At 40.0% G+C, this 17,678-nt stretch overlaps 1 protein-coding gene across 1 annotated transcript in view; it reads left to right on the top strand.

Moving 5' to 3' along the window:
* Window positions 1-2,746: 2,746 nt before the first annotated feature.
* The window catches only part of PDHX (pyruvate dehydrogenase complex, component X), a 61,597-nt gene continuing 46,665 nt past the window's right edge, over window positions 2,747-17,678 (top strand). The window contains exons 1-2 of the mRNA XM_009886444.1: window positions 2,747-2,888; window positions 12,495-12,578. Coding sequence (XP_009884746.1) covers window positions 2,747-2,888; window positions 12,495-12,578 — 226 coding nt within the window. The remainder of the gene's footprint in view (window positions 2,889-12,494; window positions 12,579-17,678) is intronic.

Below are 17,678 nucleotides of genomic sequence, written 5' to 3'. Positions count from 1 at the left end.
CAGGCTGCATATATGAAATCATAGCATTGATATTTCATACTGACAGGCAGTAAATCATGATGAGGTTTCTTTGAATAGCCACATAGTGATAAGTTTGATGTAGTAAAACAGATTTGTCCTACACTGTATACATACAGTGAGAAAAGTACCATTAATAAGCAGGTAGATTTCTGTTTAAAATGTGTCTTTAACGTAAAAATGGATCAAATAAACCAAAGTAGCAAAAATAATGTCATGAGCTTTTAAAAAGGTATATTTTCTACAACACTTTCAGCACCATACAAGGATTCTACAATGCAAAAGGGAGGGTTTTTAGGTGAGAAAAAGAAATAATTGTAAGGAAGAGACAGGAAAGCAATGTGGTGAGGATTCCTACTCTGCTTAAAATTCTCAGACTGTCAATTTTTACAGCAAGTAGAGACATCCAACTGAAATTGATCATGTGTGGTGTGCCTTTTTTTTTGTAAATGTTTTTATTGCAGCAATTAGAATCTTTAATAGTTTTTTAAAAACGACAAGTGATTAGCTGCTCAACTTAGTCATTTATGCCCATGAAAGGACATTTCCAAGAGAAACGTTTGTTTATCAGAAGGAACCTGCATTAGTGGGGGTATTCTGTTAACACCCACAGATTAAAGAGAACAGAAGCAAAAACTAAGTACAACATACCGAAACTGGCAGGCAGGTAGTTACTTAGTACCAATACTTTTGCTGCAACACTAAGAAATAAGTACTGTTGTCACTGTTCTCTCCTCCCACCCCAATACCATAGTGACTCTATTATAAAGTTGAAGACTGAGTGAGTGATCCTAGATCATGTCAAGTGAGACTGTAAGACTTAAGCAAAGGGGAACTGGGATTTTGTAAGCCCCTCAAGATTGTCTTCTAGCCTTTAGAAACACAGCAAGCAGAGGCTTTGTTTAATGCAGCCCCTCTGAGCAGACAAACCACGTGCATCTTATTGCAGTTGCTACAGGAAAATGCTTCCAGTTGGTGTTGGACTTAAGAGAATCGGGCATGGGGAAGCAGTGGCAGCAGCATGGGACAAACAGGAACAGGTGCAAGACAGTGGCAGTGGTTCTGAGGCAGGAGACAGCAAAGGTGAAGTGATGGACACGGCAGCCTGGGTCCAGTTTAACAAGGTTCGGAAGCTCCTACTTTAACCTCTTCTTTAAAAAAATTTAAAATGACAGTGAGCCACAAATTCCCTAGGCAATCTGTTTAACAGCCCCAGGTTAGAAGTATTTTCCTAATGCCTAACCTAAGCTTTGCATGCTGAAACTTAAGCTTGTTATCTCTTACCAAACAGTTATGGGCATAAAGATGATGTTCTTTCCTTTCATTTCTGTGACAATATTTAACGTATTAAGACTATTAAGTCAACAACTCTATTTGCTCCTTTTTATTTTTTTTTTTTTTAGAGTAGATTCTTTCCCTCTTTCCTGACAGGCCACATTATCTACTCTGCTGATGATTCTCATCTCCCTTTTGTCAGTCCACACTGTTCTTGGTGCTTGGGCTGCTCAGAACAGGTATTTCAAGCCTTGTCCAGGTGATGCTCCCACACACTGTAGCACAATGTTTGCTTCTCTTGATGAAGTACAGCACTGCTGACTGACGTTCAGGTTGTGGTGACTTATAGGAATGAACAGTTGCCAAACTGCAAACCCCCTAAACAATCAAACAGAAAAAAAACCCAAACAAACAAACCAAACCTAAAAAAAAAACCCAGACTTGCCATAAATAAATAAATAATTAGAGCCCAAAGTCCTGTAGCTGCAGCCAGATTGTCAGCTGGCAACATTTTGGGAAGTGCTGTAAATTTCACAACACCTCTATACTCTCTGCTAATTAGTAACTACGAAGATTAATAGCTAATTACTAAGGTTACAAAAATAGCCTCAACAACTGCAATTGCGAACTGCTACCCTGGAGCACCCGCTGACGCAAAGTGTTCCTAGCCAGGCGGCGCACAGCGTGCGGGGCTGTCAGCGGCATCAGGGGTGGCCCGGCCACGCCGGTAAGGCCGTTGCTGGTTTGCTGTCCCGCCTCGGGCCTCCAGGAGACCCTCGCAGCCTGAGGTGACCCCAGCGCGCTGGGCAGCCGGGTCGGCAGGTAGGCAGGGGACGGCTGAGCCCACATCGCCCGCCGCTGGGCTGCTTAAAGGGGACGCTCCCGCACTGCTGCCAAGCTCTGCGATCCTTTAAAGCCCACTCAGCCTCAGGGTCAGGCGCCGCGTACGGGGTCTGCGCGTGGTCCCTCGTTACCTGCGCTGCGCCTCCGTCGTTGGTAGCGGCCGCCATGGCGCCGGTCAGACGGGGAGCATGGGGGTCCTCGCTCGGGAGCTTCCTTTGAGGACCGCGCGGGCGCCTGCCGAGCGCTTGCCTACCTCTGGCGGCTCAAGCAATACCCTGACGGGCGGCGCGGACCGTGCCCCAAGGCGGAGGCGGATTGGCTGGGATGGGATGGAGAGACCAGCTCTCCCTTTTCCCCACCCAGGTCGGGAGGGCAGGAAAGGGTCAATAGTAGGACCAGCTCAAGAGGCGATGTGGGTGCACCCTGGGGGCTGACAGGCAGGCAGGGCTGAGAGAGGCGGGGGTGTGGCTGTGGTAGGCATTTGCTTGTACCTATGTCCGCGCTAAGGAGGCTTGGCTTCGGGGTGCGGGCGTGCCGCATGTTTTTCTGCTCAGGCAGTGAGAGGGACAGCCCTGGCCTTAGGGAGAGCAGAGAAGAGAGAAGAAGCAAGATGGCAGCTTCCTTGTGGCTGAGCTGCGGCAGCAGGGGGGCGGTGAGGATGCTGTTGGGGGGGAGGCCCGTTCTGGGCACTGGCGTGTCTTTACTCGCTCGAGGAGGCTGGAGGCGTCTTCACGAGACCGGAAAGCTACGGGGTGAGTGATGCGTTGGATTCTGAATCCTTCGTTGGTAGTTGGGGGCCTGTGCCGTTGGCCTGTTGCAGCTGTGCGTGGAGGAGCTGCGGCGTTAAGTAAGAGATGAGGGTAGGTGGGCTAGGGGAGAAATAAAGGCTGTGCAAGGTGGTGGGGAAGTGTGAGTGTCTGGTGTTATCAGGTAGGAGGCAGGGCCGAACGGGGGCGTTGGTGTACTGAGCAGGAGAGACTGAGTAGCAATGACCAATTGGGAAATGGATGAGAGGTTGCTGAGATGGGTTAGTTTGGCAGGGTGCTGTTTGGTTTGGTCTCTGGAGGTACATCAGGAAGGGTGTGACTGATGAGAGAGAATTCGGAGAGAAGAGTGAGAATTATTAAAGGTCTAGAAAACGTGATCACGGAGAAAAAAATGAAGGAATTGGAATCTAGAGAGGAAAACATTGATGGGAGATTAGGCCTTCAAATATGTAAATATTGTCCTGTGGATAAAAAAAAAAGTGCTTGCAATTGAGACTATTTCAGTGTTTTCTAGGTGCAAGTATAGTTAAGTCCTGAAAGAGGTTTGTTTGTTTCATCTAATGCAGGATTAGCTACTTCTACATTAGTGTTATTATATAACTCCTTAAAGGCCTCTCATCTACAGTCCTCCCAGGCAGTCTAGTGTACTACTTTATATCTCTGTAGTAAGAAAGGCCTGTTTAGTATATAAGTGGAGTTAAAATATTAATTTTGGATATGGCAATGAGTGAAACTTTTTCTTCCTTACGGTAAGCTTTTCTGTATTGAAGTGGATATATCATGTCTTTAACTTGTTCAGGCTTTCCTCATTCACTTGTTTCTTTGAACCTTCTTAGTATTCCTTACTGCTTTTCAAGGTGGTACATATGTCAGTGGAACCTTTTTTCTTAAACAAAAAAAACCCCAAAACTCTTTCTAAAATGAAAACGAAGAGAAAAGTTGTAATCTATCTGGTAAAATACTGCTCTTTTGGACATAAAACTGAATCTTGGTTCCTAGTTTGGGAATTTAAAGCTAAGTCATTTTTATTTTAGCATTATTTTTATTTCTCCACTCTTCTGTTTCTTGAAATGCCACTGTTTGGTAATACGAAATGTGGTTCATGTGGATCTAGCGTTTGTCACTTTAGTTTGTGCTTCTATATGTGTTTCTGTCCCTCTCTGTAGGGGTGGTAGAGGAGGGAGAAAGTTGTTTTGCATAGTCAAAACAATTAATTCAGAATTGAATTCCTAGTTTGTTGGTTACAAGGAAGAAAAATAGAATGAACCTTTATGTTGGGGTCTTTCAATTTTTGTTTTTAATGTTTCTTAATCTTACCATTGATGTCAGGTTGGAGTAAATCTTTCAATTCTCTACTGACTACAGAATATGGCTTAGGAAGTTATGAAATATCTCTCCAGTGGGGCACGTTAAAGCATTTGTCTTCAGTTCATTGCAGTTTTTTTGGTTTGACAATGCTGTAGCTGTTTCCATCTCAAAGGAGGTCAAAAAGAGGCAATGAACCTGTGTTACAGTGAGTAAGTTTAAGTACAAAATTTACTCTCAATGGGATTCTCAGATTGTAGTTAATAGGATATTATAGAGATCTACTGGTCTGCTCTTCTCTTAAAGCCCTGCTCCTCAGTCTGTTTGATATGCAGGCTAAACATGCATTGAATCTCTTCACAGAAGAGAAGGAAGGGAGTTAGAATCATCATGCTCAGACTCAACTCAATTCTTAAAATGTGTCACGAAGAACAAATTCTCGTGGATACACAGAGGGTTTTCTTTAAAATAGCAGCTACTGTTTATGTAGAGTTTTTCTAAGTCTTCCTCCTTTTTTTTATTCAGATATGTAATAACAATTACTGTTGATAGCAGTAAAATTAATGAAGGGCGACTGGGTGTTCAGAAGTTTCATATGCTCCATGGCTCTAAATTCTATTATGCCAATGAGCTCTGTCTTGTGAATTACCAAAGCTTTTGCTTACCCGTAATGAAAAAGCAACAATATTTAGTTCACAGAGTGCTTGTAAGGACTGCTTGTATAGCACAATTAACCTATCTGAATCCAATGACTCATTTTATTAGCACAGTTTTTTTTTAATTTAACTAGAGAAAATATTATTTGGTGAAGGGAATTGTTCATTGTAAGATCGCTTTTTTTTTTAGAGACATATTTAAGCCTGGTTTTTGGATGTGTATGGTCATTAACTGAAAAGTGACTAAAATAGCTTTGAAAGGAGACCATTGTTGTAGCAACTGTTCTTGTGTTGCTGAACAAGACTCTTAATTGCAACACTACTGAACTTCTCTAACATAGGCATCTCTATGCATGAGCAGTAAATGCATGTGCACTGAATGGATAGGTTGGTGAGCTTGGAGAATGAGAAAGGAGTGGAGAAAATGGAGCTGAAGTGCACCTCATTTTTTTCCTTTCCTTTGCATTAGCACTGTATGGTAGTTCCACAGTTGCTTTAACTGAACATAAATTCTATCCTAGTTCCCACTGCCCATTTTGGATGTTGATTTTGTTCATAGTGCTGTATGATGAGCCAGATCAGGAAGCTAACCTGACTGCAGTTGTATTTATTTTTGTGGTCAGGTGAACTTCCAGCAAAATCCATTCCCCAATCTGGATAATTGGGCAGCAGCATGAGTATACTACAGGTAGTATGAATAAGGGCGTGAACATGAACAATTGGGGCATAAAACTGATCAGCTCCTTCTGGTTGTATCATGGGTTGATATTTAGTGTGGAACAAGAGATATGGCTTAAAACTTTTTCCCTGAACTGGCTCCATTTGAAATGCAGTTATTTTGCTGCCTTGCACAATTAGATTTGTGTAGAGAGAAGAAATGCTTTTTCTTGGTTAAAAAGCACTTTAATTTTGTAGCTATGAAATTACTCTAAAGCATCTAAGTAGTATTAATAAATGTGTTCTCTGGGAAGTTTTTCAGTGAGCTTGTTGACTGCATCTGACCTCCAGACAACTGAAAGTAATTAGAAATTGAGTTTTGAAAACAGTGCCACAGCATTGCCAAGTCTGTTGCTGAAATCTTTTCTTGTTCATTACTGTAATGGATGCTGTCACTATTATAATTTTGTTGTATAATACTGCGTAGTTCAGATAAGGCTGCATAGAAGTCAGAAGAAAAAGGAAGTTCCATGCAAAGTAAAGCGATACAAGTAAAGCAATTTGTTGGTATACTTTGTCCACTTTTTTTTTTTTCTGCTGTGGCTATCCATGTTAATCAACATTGTTTCTGAAGATAAGGTTCTACCTGAGATAGCTCAATTTAAAAATGAGTTGAGATACTTTATTATTTTTTTTTAGTATTGTGTTCTTTCAAAATGCCCTCAAAATGTTCTGAGTCTCAGGAATATTTTTCTTTCTTTAATATGCCAGCAAAAGCATCCCAGAAATAGATCTTTTGCTGGTGAGTATAGGATTTGGGGGGGACAGGAGGGAACCTGTGTGTGGTTTTCCAGTGCAGGGGTAGAATCTTCTCAGCTTCTGCCGACTCAGTTTTTATGTGTGTTTTTTCTGAACAACTTGTTTGCTGCAGGTGACTAGAAGTTTGTAATGAATTTTCTAAATAATTCATGCTAGCTTTATGCTGTATACCTTAGTTGTTATTTAACAATCATCATTCAGCTATAATTACCACAAACAATAAAATAGATTAAAAATATCTGTAAGTCCCATATGGGAGAATAGAACAGAATTTCAAATGCTAACACTTGGCAACTATAAGTAAACTGATATTTTAAATTAAGACCTATGATGTATCCTTTAAATTCTTTTTTGTTTCAATGCGTTTGAGAAGCAAAATGTTTCCATATGCAAATTATTTTGTAATTTAAGCAGTATGCCGAACTTTCAGTGAACAGTTTAAAGGAAAACATTTATGACATCAGTGGTCATCTTGCAATGTGTTTTAAGTCTGCAGGGACAATTTTACAGCCAGATATTTCTTTTTCTTAATGAAATCACCACACAGAATAGTATGGTATTAATATGTAATTATGTTTTGAAGTAAAATATTAGCAGTCTTCCAGGTAGTAGTAAACTTTGTTACCCAAAACATGCAAGGTCTTGTATTTAGCATCTTCAAAGAAAGTGGAGCATAGGGATAGTTTTCAAACTTTATTTTTCTTACAGTTTCTAAATATACTTACAGATTCATGAGGATAGAATTACACTTAAGTGTTTCCATAGGTCAAGAAGGGAAAGAAGTCTATTTTGAGTTCCAGTTCCACGCTTCATGCTGTATATAGAGTATTAGAAGTGGAAAGATGGGCGTTGTTTACTTTTGTTTTGTGATGTAGTGAGCTACTCTGCTAGTACTTACATTTACATCAGTGATATGGAAATAACATTATCTCTTTAAGAGGGTTTATATTCTCTTGCCTGCTGAAGTGCTGAGCAGCTGTCAGCTCCCCATGTCTTCCCAAATAGGAGTAGCAGAACAGTGCAGTTTTTTTTTTTAAAAAAAATATTTTTTTTTTTTTAGCTATATGATATATTGATCTTTCTCAGGTAGCAGAAAAGCTCATAACAAACCTCTGTTAGTTGCCTGGGCCTTAACAAGTCAAATATTGTGTATTCCTGGTGGAAAGCTAGGGAAGGATGAAGGAAAGGTTTTATCTAGTGACAAATGAGTTTATGATGTGTGGTGTGATTTTGTTTTAGTGTGACTGTTATAGTAAGTAGTTAAGTGCCTAAGACTGTTAGCCTACTATATTTGCTATTAAAGGTATAGTCATATACCTTCTAAGGTCAGTTTGAGCACTGCTCCTCAATTACAGTTATCATTCTTGCAGTGAGGCACAATAGTATAGAAAATGGCATTTCTGTTTAGATTTGGCATGGGACTTGATCTTTGGATTCTTCATTCTGCTTTGTATCCTGTGGTGGTTTTTTGTTGTCTTTTTTTGTTATTGGTTGTTTTCTTTTGTTTGTGGGTTGTTTTTTTTTTCCTAGACTTCATGTGTACGTGCTGCTGGATCTTCTCTCCTAACTTCATCAAAGGACCAGAATGGACTATATGTTTTGCGGTACTTGCTTATAACAGGAAAAGGAAAATATTAGTGGCACAAATTTGTTGCTCAATTTTGTATTTATGCCAAAATATGGAGAGTATTCTGGGAAATGGATCAAGTGACTCTTTACTGAAGTGAAACATACGACACACCATTTAAATTGTAATATTTGAAAAATGATCATAGACAAAACATGATGTGGTAAATTAATACAGACAGGCATTCATAGAATAATACATATTCTTAACATAGTTCATTTTTCTGTGTATTGGTCCAAAATGAGAGGTTGCAAGAAGAAACTTTTAAAAGAAAATCATTGGAAGTGATTCAAATGGGAATTGCCAGTGTTGTGAGGAATACTGTCTGGATACATTTCTAAGCATTACAGTAATAAGTAATATTAAACTGACAAGTATTTAAGTACCATGGAAAGAATAGATTAATTTCTAGGACTGATTTGGAATAGGAAAATTAACCCGGGAATAGAAGACTGAGATAAATATGTATATTTCCTCATGCAGGCTTCTGGGAACGTAAACCATGCATATGCTGGGCTTGCTTCCACAGTTCAAGTGCTCTAGGCAGCATGATCCTGATTGTGGTACTCTCCTGGAGACTTGGGGGAATAAATAACTTGCTCTCTGCTCTTGGTGCATTTTAAAATGTCAAAATTGTTGTTGGCTGCTGAGGTTATTAGAGGTTTGCTACAATGTTCCCATTTCACATTTAAAAAAAAAAAATAATCATAGAATGGTTTGGGTTGGAGGGGACATTTGTAGATCATCTAGTCCAATGCCCCTTGCAATGAGCAGGAACATCTTCAACTACATCAGGTTGCTCAGAGCCCCATCCGGCCTGACCTTGAATGTCTCCAGGGATGGATTCTATATGACCTCTCTGGGCAGCCTGTTCCAGTGTTTCACCACCCTCAACATAGAAGGAATTTTTATTTTTTTTTCTAGTCTAAATCTACACTCTTCTAGTTTAAAACCATTAGCCCTTGTCTTATTGCTCTAGGCCCTGTAAAAATGTTGTCCCCATCTTTCCTGTAGGCTCCCTTTGAGTACTGAAAGGCCGCAGTAAGGTCTCCCCTGAGCCTTCCCTTCTCCAGGCTAAACAACCCCAACTCTCGCATCCTGTCCACACAGGAGAGGTGCTCCATCCCTCTGATCATTTTTGTGGCCCTCCTCCAGACCCGCTCCAACAGGTCCACGTATTTCCTGTGCTGAGGGCTCCAGAGCTGGATATAGTACTCCAGGTGGCGTCTCACCAGAGCAGAGAAGAGGGGCAGAATCGCCTCCCTCAAGCTGCTGGCCACAAATCTTTTGATGCAGCCCAGGATATGGCTGGCTTTTTAGGCTGTGAGTGCACATTTTAAGCTCATATCCAGCTTTTCATCCACTAGTACCCCCAAGTCCTTCTCGGCAGAGCTGCTCTCAATCCCTTCATCCCCCAGCCTGTGTTGGTACCAGGGGTTGCCCTGACACAGGTGCAGGACCCGGCACTTGGCCTTGTTGAACCCCTTGAGGTTCACACAGGCCCACTTCTCAAGCTTGTCCAGGTCCCTCTGGACAGCACCATGTCCCTCAGGCATGTCAGCTACACCGCTCAGCTTGGTGTCATCCACAAACTTGCTGAGGGTGCACTCGATCCCACTGTCTATGTCATTGATGAAGATATTAAGCAGCACTGGTCCAAGTATGGACCCCTGAGGCACACCACTTGTCATCGATGTCCATCTGCACATTGAGCCCTTGACTACTGCCCTCTGCATGTGACCATACAATCAGTTCCTCCTCCACTAAACTGTCAACCCATCACATCCGTATCTCTCCAATTTAGAGAAAAAGATGTTGCAGGGGACCGTGCCAAAGGCCTTGGAGAAGTCCAGATAGACAACATCTGTGGCTCTTCCCTTGTCCACTGATGTAGTCACTCCATCATAGAAGGCCACTCGTTTGGTCAGGCAGGACTTGCCCTTGCCATCTGAAATCGCCTCCCTGTTCTCCATGTGCTTCAATGGCTACTGGCGTCGTCGCCCTGACTGCCCCGACTTTTCAAATATCACGGAGAGTGGCTTGGCGACTATATCAGCTGATTCCCTCAGGACTCTGGGATGCATCGCATCCGGTCCCATAGACTTCTGTATGTTCAGGTTCCTCAGGTGGTCATGAATCTGATCTTCTCTTACAGTGGGAGGGACTTTGCTCCCCCAGTCCCTGCCATGTGGTTCATCCACTAGAAAGGTGTGGGGATAGAGATTAAATATTTCAGAGGTTCAGCGGAGTTAAAGACATAGATTTTTCCATTATTTCTATTTCCATTATTATTTATAGTTGAATATCTACATTTTCTTACAAGTGTAATGATTTATTCTTTTATAATCCTGTATAACTGCAAAAGACAAGCTCAGATTTAGTGTATGTATTAACATTAATGAATTGAAGAACATGAGTTGGCTCTTTTAATTCCCTCAAATCATTGTGTATTAATTGCAGTTTCACTTCTGTTTTTGCCTTATCTGAGATCTTTTTCATGGTAACTCTTAGAACTTGGAGGTAAGGATGGGACGTGCTTTTCAGCTCAAAATTCTTTTACTTTTTTTTTCCTTGCCTGTTTTCTTCCTGATAATGAGGAAGAAGAAAAAAAAGGATTAATTCCTAAGTTTTTTAAGCTGTTCCTGCTTACCCTAAACAAACTGTTCCAGAACAGTATCTAAAAAGATATATTTATTTGCCTCATAACTATCTTAAAAAATTCAGAAAGACAGTATCTCTTGTGTTACAAACTGTATGTCAGAGTACTGCTTTGGTGTACTGGATCAAATGACAAGAGATGTAACGTGCTATGAAATGTGCTGTATCATGAGCCCTGTCCTCGGAAGAATCTCACTTACATGGCACTCAGCTTGCTCCTGTGCAGTGCCACTTTTCTCTGTGTATGGGTTTACTAAGCTGATCCGTCAGTTGGCAGACTGAAGTGATCTGCTACCTAGCTGTGTCTAGTACATGGTGTTGCAGGACCAGAGAGGTTGTGGTGGTGTGTTACTTAAATGCATTTGACTTTTCATATCTTTTAATTTGGCTTGTTAAAGGAAAGAAAAGGCTAAGAATTTACATGATGTCTTTGTATAGACACTTAATCATGTGAAAGATCTCTGTAATGAAAAATCTTTCAAGCTTTTTAACAGACATAAGATCCGATCACTGAAACTTGAAATTAGGCAATTTCAGTCTGCAAAGTAGATATAGTTTCCTAGCAGAAAGGATAAACATTGGAAAAGTTTATCAGTGAAAGAGGTGGATCATCAGTGTCTGGAGTACTAGGATCAGGGGACCTTTATTAGTTTAAAAGATGTGCTTTAATCTGTTGTCTCATCGTGTTGACACACTGCATAACTAGGAAAAAAAAAACTATGGTAAATACCACTGGGGAATTTGTGGATGGACGTATACTCTCCTCTGTATCACATCATGGTTCATCAGCAGGGAACATATCAATACCTCTCACCCAGTTTCTCATGATAGCAGCAGTTTTGGCCTGTCTTGAGGACTGAGATACAGTGTGCATGCATGTGTCTGTGTGTGTTCTCTACTCTGGGCATGCTTATATCTGACAAGTCATACGTTCAGACTTCCTTTCCTGCCAAGCACGTAGCAAATGAGAGGACAATTCTTTGAGACTTGTCTCATTCACTTGCAGTAAATGAGAGGCTAAAATGAGACCCTGACAGGGACAGAACTAAGCATATGCAGGGCCATGTATGGAAGAAGTGTTAAAATGGAAATGTGGTTTGGTTTAGTACATATGCCCCTGATACGCAAGAGGCAGGGGATATTAGCTGGCTCAGCTTTGAAAATCATGTCATTTCGGGGGTGAGAGGGAATAATAGAAAAAAAAAAGGCGGCAATCATAGCTTCATGCTAGCTGCTGATTTTTTTTCTAATGTTTTTTTGTAGCTGCTTTTTCATTCTACACATAATAGCTTGTGTGTAGTTGGAGCTCTAAGCAAGTTGTAGATATATATTTTTTTTTTTTCTGTTTAGGTTTCTGTTGGACAAAGATTATGTAATCCTGTTTCACTTGCATCCACTGTAGGGTTGTTCGGTAGGTCAGACTGAACTGATGGGTACTTGAAATACCAGTTTGTATATTTTTAATAATGTACTAATACTTGGTCGTGGAGAAAGGTTCCATTAAAAATTAGTTGAATCAAAGCTGAAGCAGCATGAGTATCTAAATTTGTCTTCACCAGGTCCAAAGTTTCTGTATCATATTTTTACTTAAGACAGAGTTTAATTTGCTTAATACTTTGTATTATTTATGACTTCATACCCAAGTTGGCCCTTGTTCTGTGTAACATATAGGTTCTATAGTTAGTGCTTGGTTTTCCTTGGGAGTGCATGCTTGTATGTAAGCTTAAAAAAGAGCATCATAGTGAAACTTTTGTTCTACTGCCTTTCAGATTCATGCACTTTTAGTTTCATTTATATTAAGCAGTTAACTGAGAAAATAATTATACTGAACAAGTATTTAGTCTAGATAATCATGTGCTTGTTTTACAGGTACACCTGGTATTAAAGTTCTCATGCCTGCGCTTTCTCCTACAATGGAAGAAGGAAACATTGTGAAATGGTTGAAAAAGGAAGGTAAGATAGCATTTTCTGTGGTCATGTTTGCTGTAATTTTTCAGCTATATGAATCTATTCTGTGAGAACAAGATCATTCTTTCTGGTTGTTCCTTAGTATTTTGAAGCAAAATGTTAGGTATATAGATGCTGTTGTCTCGAACAATACCCACTTTGAAATCATTGGTTCTTGAAACATTTTTTCCTTTGGTTGTCTTCCAAAAGGTTGCATTGATCATATTTCTGAAAAAATTCCATTAGGCTGTTCCAGGGTGTGAGGGTGTGTGTGTTGTTCTTAATTCACAGTGTTGTCATGCTGATCAGTAATGTTGGAAATCTGAGAGACTTTGACTTTGGGGAGAGTTTCTGTTGCGTTATTCTGCTGTGTTATGAAATAATGTGAAAGATACAGTATTTTTATAGTTGCTATTCAGGGCTTTTTTAATATCAACATTATAGTCTGCAATTACAGCTGGTAGAAAAATTTAAATTATTTTCATAACGCAAATTCCAAATGGGGAGATCTCTTTCAAAAAAAAAAAAAAAAAACCCCAAACCTGAAATAAAACCCAAACTACTTCTCAAAAAAAACCAAAACCCACCCTTGTGATAGCCTTGGTTATCCTAGGTTCTCTGTGCTCTGACAAATGAAAAGTAATGTACTTCTGTTAAAGTATGTTGGAGCAGCTACATAAATAGTCTGAGTGTATGTTTTGTTTTCACATAGATTGTATATAAATAGAAAATGGTCTGCAGAAGAATCAGCAGCCCCTGTTATGTCAGGAGACCTTCTCCCCTCTCCTCCTACTCTTTACCCTGTCCAATTTAATCTTAAAACTGGATTTTGACTGTAGTTTTGGATTCCACATAGCAGTTGTTCATTGGTATAGGATGCATCGCATAGTTTTAGATGACTGTAGGAATATATCTTGTTCTCAAACATTTGGTAGAGATAAACATGTTTGGAGAAATGTACTTAAAGAGTACTGTCTTTGACAGACATATTTTGGTGAGCTAAACATGTGTTTTGACTAGTCTGCCTTGATAAGACATTTCCTTTGGCTTACTCTTTGTAAGTGTTGATACAGCCTCCATCATTGTGTTACTGGAGTTCTTTGCTTTTATACATATAGAGAGGTGGCTGGAAGGCAACTTGTTACTCCAGTAGTAGAGATGACTTTCTGCTTGTAAAACTTCTAGTAAGAATTTCTGCAGAATTTACGAGGAACAATATGGGAGTCTGTAAAAAGTAATCGCACCAATGTTCTTGAAACTTGAAGCTTCAGTTATGTGGAATCCAAGTATCAAGTCCTTTCTCCAGAGAGAAAGATCCAAAGTCCTTTTCATTAACTGTCAATAACTGTAAGACAGTAAAAATCCACAGTAGTCTGTTTCACAGTAAGTATAGCATTCAAAAAGGGAAAGCAAAGAAGAGTGCACAGTAGGAGTTGAAGTAGACTGCAGTTTGCTCCACAACATGAATGAATCAGTTTTCCTCGTAAAAAGGTCTTGTGGCACATTGGCTATACACTGCTTCTTCTCAGTCTTTCCACTACACTTCCACCCCAACGCAAAAGGGAAAAAAAAAGCTCCAACCCTATTTTAATAAGTGAAATCTTATTTGATGGTTGACCTTTGAGAGAAAACTACTGTAAGATTTTTATTGCTCTACTTTCAATTTAGAAACAAGACCAAAACAGAATATTCTGTATTGTCTTATTTGGCACATCTGTGACCATAATTAGTTCCTATGGATATTTTTTTCCTCTGACAGTTTGGGAATTAAACATAATGACAACATTAAAAGAAGTGAAGGTAAATTTTGAAGCAAAAAGTAAAGTGCTTATATGCTATGCTTATAATCCTTCTGTCTGCAAGGGATGCTCATAATGATGTAATCCTCCAGTAAGCTGGCTATCTAAATGTAGTGGCATTACTGAATATGAATGTTTGATAATCTCGTATCCAAGAAAATAAATACTTTAAAGTAACTGACAGAAGAAAGCTGATGATTGCACATGAAATGCTTTTCCCACTGTACAACCAGCAGGGGACAGTAGAATACTATTTTGATAATTTTTCTGCTTTGTGTAAATATCATATTTTTTCACTTTATGGTTTCAGAGGATGGACAGATGATTTCAGTACTGCAGAAGGAAAAATGCTGAATTTAATTGACGGCTTTACTTTTCCCTTCTCATTGTTAATGCAATTGCATGTTGATTCCTGTGGGTAATAAAGTCATTCTCATAAAAATAAAACTGTTTCTAAAAACCTGTATTTATTATGTATGAATTTAATGTTGATGAAAGATGATAGATTGACAGCCCAGGAGATCAAAATCCTCTTGTTATTTTGGGCAGGAAACAGAATAGCCAACAGTGCTAGCAGTTTCCTCGTGCAGTGTAACTGCTGCTTTCTGAGACATTACCTCCGACTTCAGTCTCTATGCTCTGTCAACATTGATTTGATTTGCAAAGAGTACATCAAGGAATGTGGTTTGTATCTTGTGAGTTGGATACTTGTCTGTCAGTAACTGAACAGAGCACGTAGGCTATTGAATGCCAATTGGATGTGATCTCTTAGAGGGAAGCTGCTTCAGTAGAGATCCTAATCATTCAGCCTAGCTATAAGAACTTAACCATTTAAAAAAACCCAAACAAACCGCACCCAAGATTTTTCAAGGGCATTATATATAATCTCAGAGAGCTTCCATTCGGGCAACTTCTGTTGCAAATACTGCTCTCATTAGTAAGTGTAAGAGCAAAGATATGCGTTGCAAAAGTGTTCTTTCCAATCCTAGCTATTGGGAAAACTGATTTGTAATTGACATCAAAGTGAGCATCGATTATGAGCTATCACAAATTTTGCAATCTCTAATGAAAATCACTATGATCCTTTCTATTGTGCTTGGGTACTGAAAGACACATGACACTTTTGAATGCTGCTATGAAATACTCTTCTTAAAATTGCATTTAATCAATTGCCTTCCAAACTTATGACCACTTCTTGGCTGCAGCAGTGAAAGGAAAACAAAAGTAGTGGAAAAGTGGTTTGCTCAGTTCTCTAAAAACTCTTACTCTTGCCTTCCCTGTGCAATGGAATCCTTACTTTCTACAAACAGCCTCATGTACCCAAGTTAAGAGATATGTCATGTGTGACAAACACATGGATGAGGGTATTTGCTTTTGGAGTTACTGATGCAGGTTGCTTAGCACTGAGATTTCTGAGTACAGTTATGGTCTGATTACAGGTTGGGAGAAGACAACAATTAAGGTATGGAGTTAAGCTCCTTTCTGCTTCCCTGTCTTAGCTCTGTAAATTACAGAATTTGCCCAACAATTTGATTTCTTAACATCTATGAAGTACTTACCTAAAGACCTGATATATGGGCTACTTGAATTAATGATCCAATGGACTGTAAACATTGGTATACAGCCTGGAAATTTGACTTCCTGTTATAAACTGTTTATGCTCTAGTTACTGCAAAGTACAGTGCGACAAGTAGATTATTAAATTAAAAAGAACATAGAATCATAGAATGCATTAATGACCCGGATGAGGGGACAGAGTGTATCCTAAGCAAGTTTGCTGATGATACCAAACTGGGAGGAGTGGCTGACTCTCCAGAGGGCTGTGCTGCCATCCAGCATGACCTGGACAGGCTGGAGAGCTGCGCAGAGAAGAACCTAATGAGGTTCAACAAAAGCAAGTGCAAGGTCCTGCACGTGGGGAGGAAGAATGCTAAGCACCAGTATAGACCTGCTGGGAAATAGTTCTGAGCAGAAGGATCTGGGGGTCCTGGTAGACAGTAAACTATCCATGAGCCGGCAATGTGCCCTTGTTGCCAAAAAGGCCAATGGAATCCTGGGCTGCATAGGGAAGAGTGTGACTGGTAGGTCGAGGGAGGTCATTCTCCCCCTCTTCTTGGCGCTGGTGAGGCCAGAGGGGGAATACTGTGTCCAGTTTTGGGCTCCCCCGTTCAAGAGGGACAGGGAACTGCTGGAGTGAGTCCAGCGAAGGGCAATGAAGATGACTGAGGGATTAGAGCATCTCCCTTATGAGGAAAGGCTGAGAGAGCTGGGACTCTTTAGCCTGGAGAAAAGAAGGCTGAGGGGAGACCTTATTATGGCATACAAGTATCTAAAGAGTGAGTTGAAGGAGGATGGAGTCAGACTCTTCTTGGTGTTTCCCAGTGACAGGATGAGGGGCAATGGGCACAAGTTGGAACACAGGAAGTTCTGTTCCAATACACGAAAAAACTTCTTTACAGTTAGGGTGGCAGGGCACTGGAACAGGCTGCCCAGGGAGGTTGTGGAGTCCCCTTCTCTGGAGATTTTCAAAACCCGCCTGGATGCAGTCCTGAGTAATGTGCTCTAGGCAATCCTGCTTTAGCAGGGGAGTTGGACTAGATGATCTCTAGAGATCCCTTCCGACTCTGAAGATTCTGTGATTTACTACTGCAGAGATCACAAGGATCGAGCAACACTTCATTTTCCCCTTCTAATTCAGGCAGTGCTGAATCAGGAAGTAATTATTTAACAAGAAAAAAAAGTAAGTGCTTATCTCTTACCTAAATACAGATGGTTACCTGCACTAGGTTTATTCTGATGCTGAAGTAAAATGGACAGTAATATCAGAATTAAGTGCTTAGACAGATAATACCATTGCAGCATTTCTGGTACTGGGGAAATATGTACAATTTTCATGTGAAGTAAAATGTTTTTCATATAAAAATTGTAGTCGTGTGTTAGGCTTGTATGTATTGTCCTTATTTTTCAGTGCTCTGTAAGGAAAAGTGTATCATATTTTGTTGGAGGCCAAATCATTCAACTACCTGAAAGTTTTTCAATATAACTTCAATTTTAATGTTGGCCATTTAGTCAGTATTGATCTGTTGAAAGAATCCAGACCCTTAATATCTTTATCATGTGCTAGCAGATACAGGTATTCTTCAAAAGCAGAAGAGGAGTATACTTCAGAATTAAATGTGGATTTGTGTAATCTAGTGAAAGCAACTTCTAACACTTGTGTATATTTTTATTTCACAAAGTAAGTATTTTTCTAAAAGACCTTTTTTAACTATATAGGAGATTGATGAAACAAGCTTGCAGACATGCT

The sequence above is a fragment of the Charadrius vociferus genome, unplaced genomic scaffold, assembly GCF_000708025.1.
Source record: "Charadrius vociferus isolate BGI_N301 unplaced genomic scaffold, ASM70802v2 scaffold66, whole genome shotgun sequence".
NCBI classification, from domain to species: Eukaryota; Metazoa; Chordata; class Aves; order Charadriiformes; family Charadriidae; genus Charadrius; species Charadrius vociferus.
This window is presented reverse-complemented; position numbering and strand designations above follow the sequence as displayed.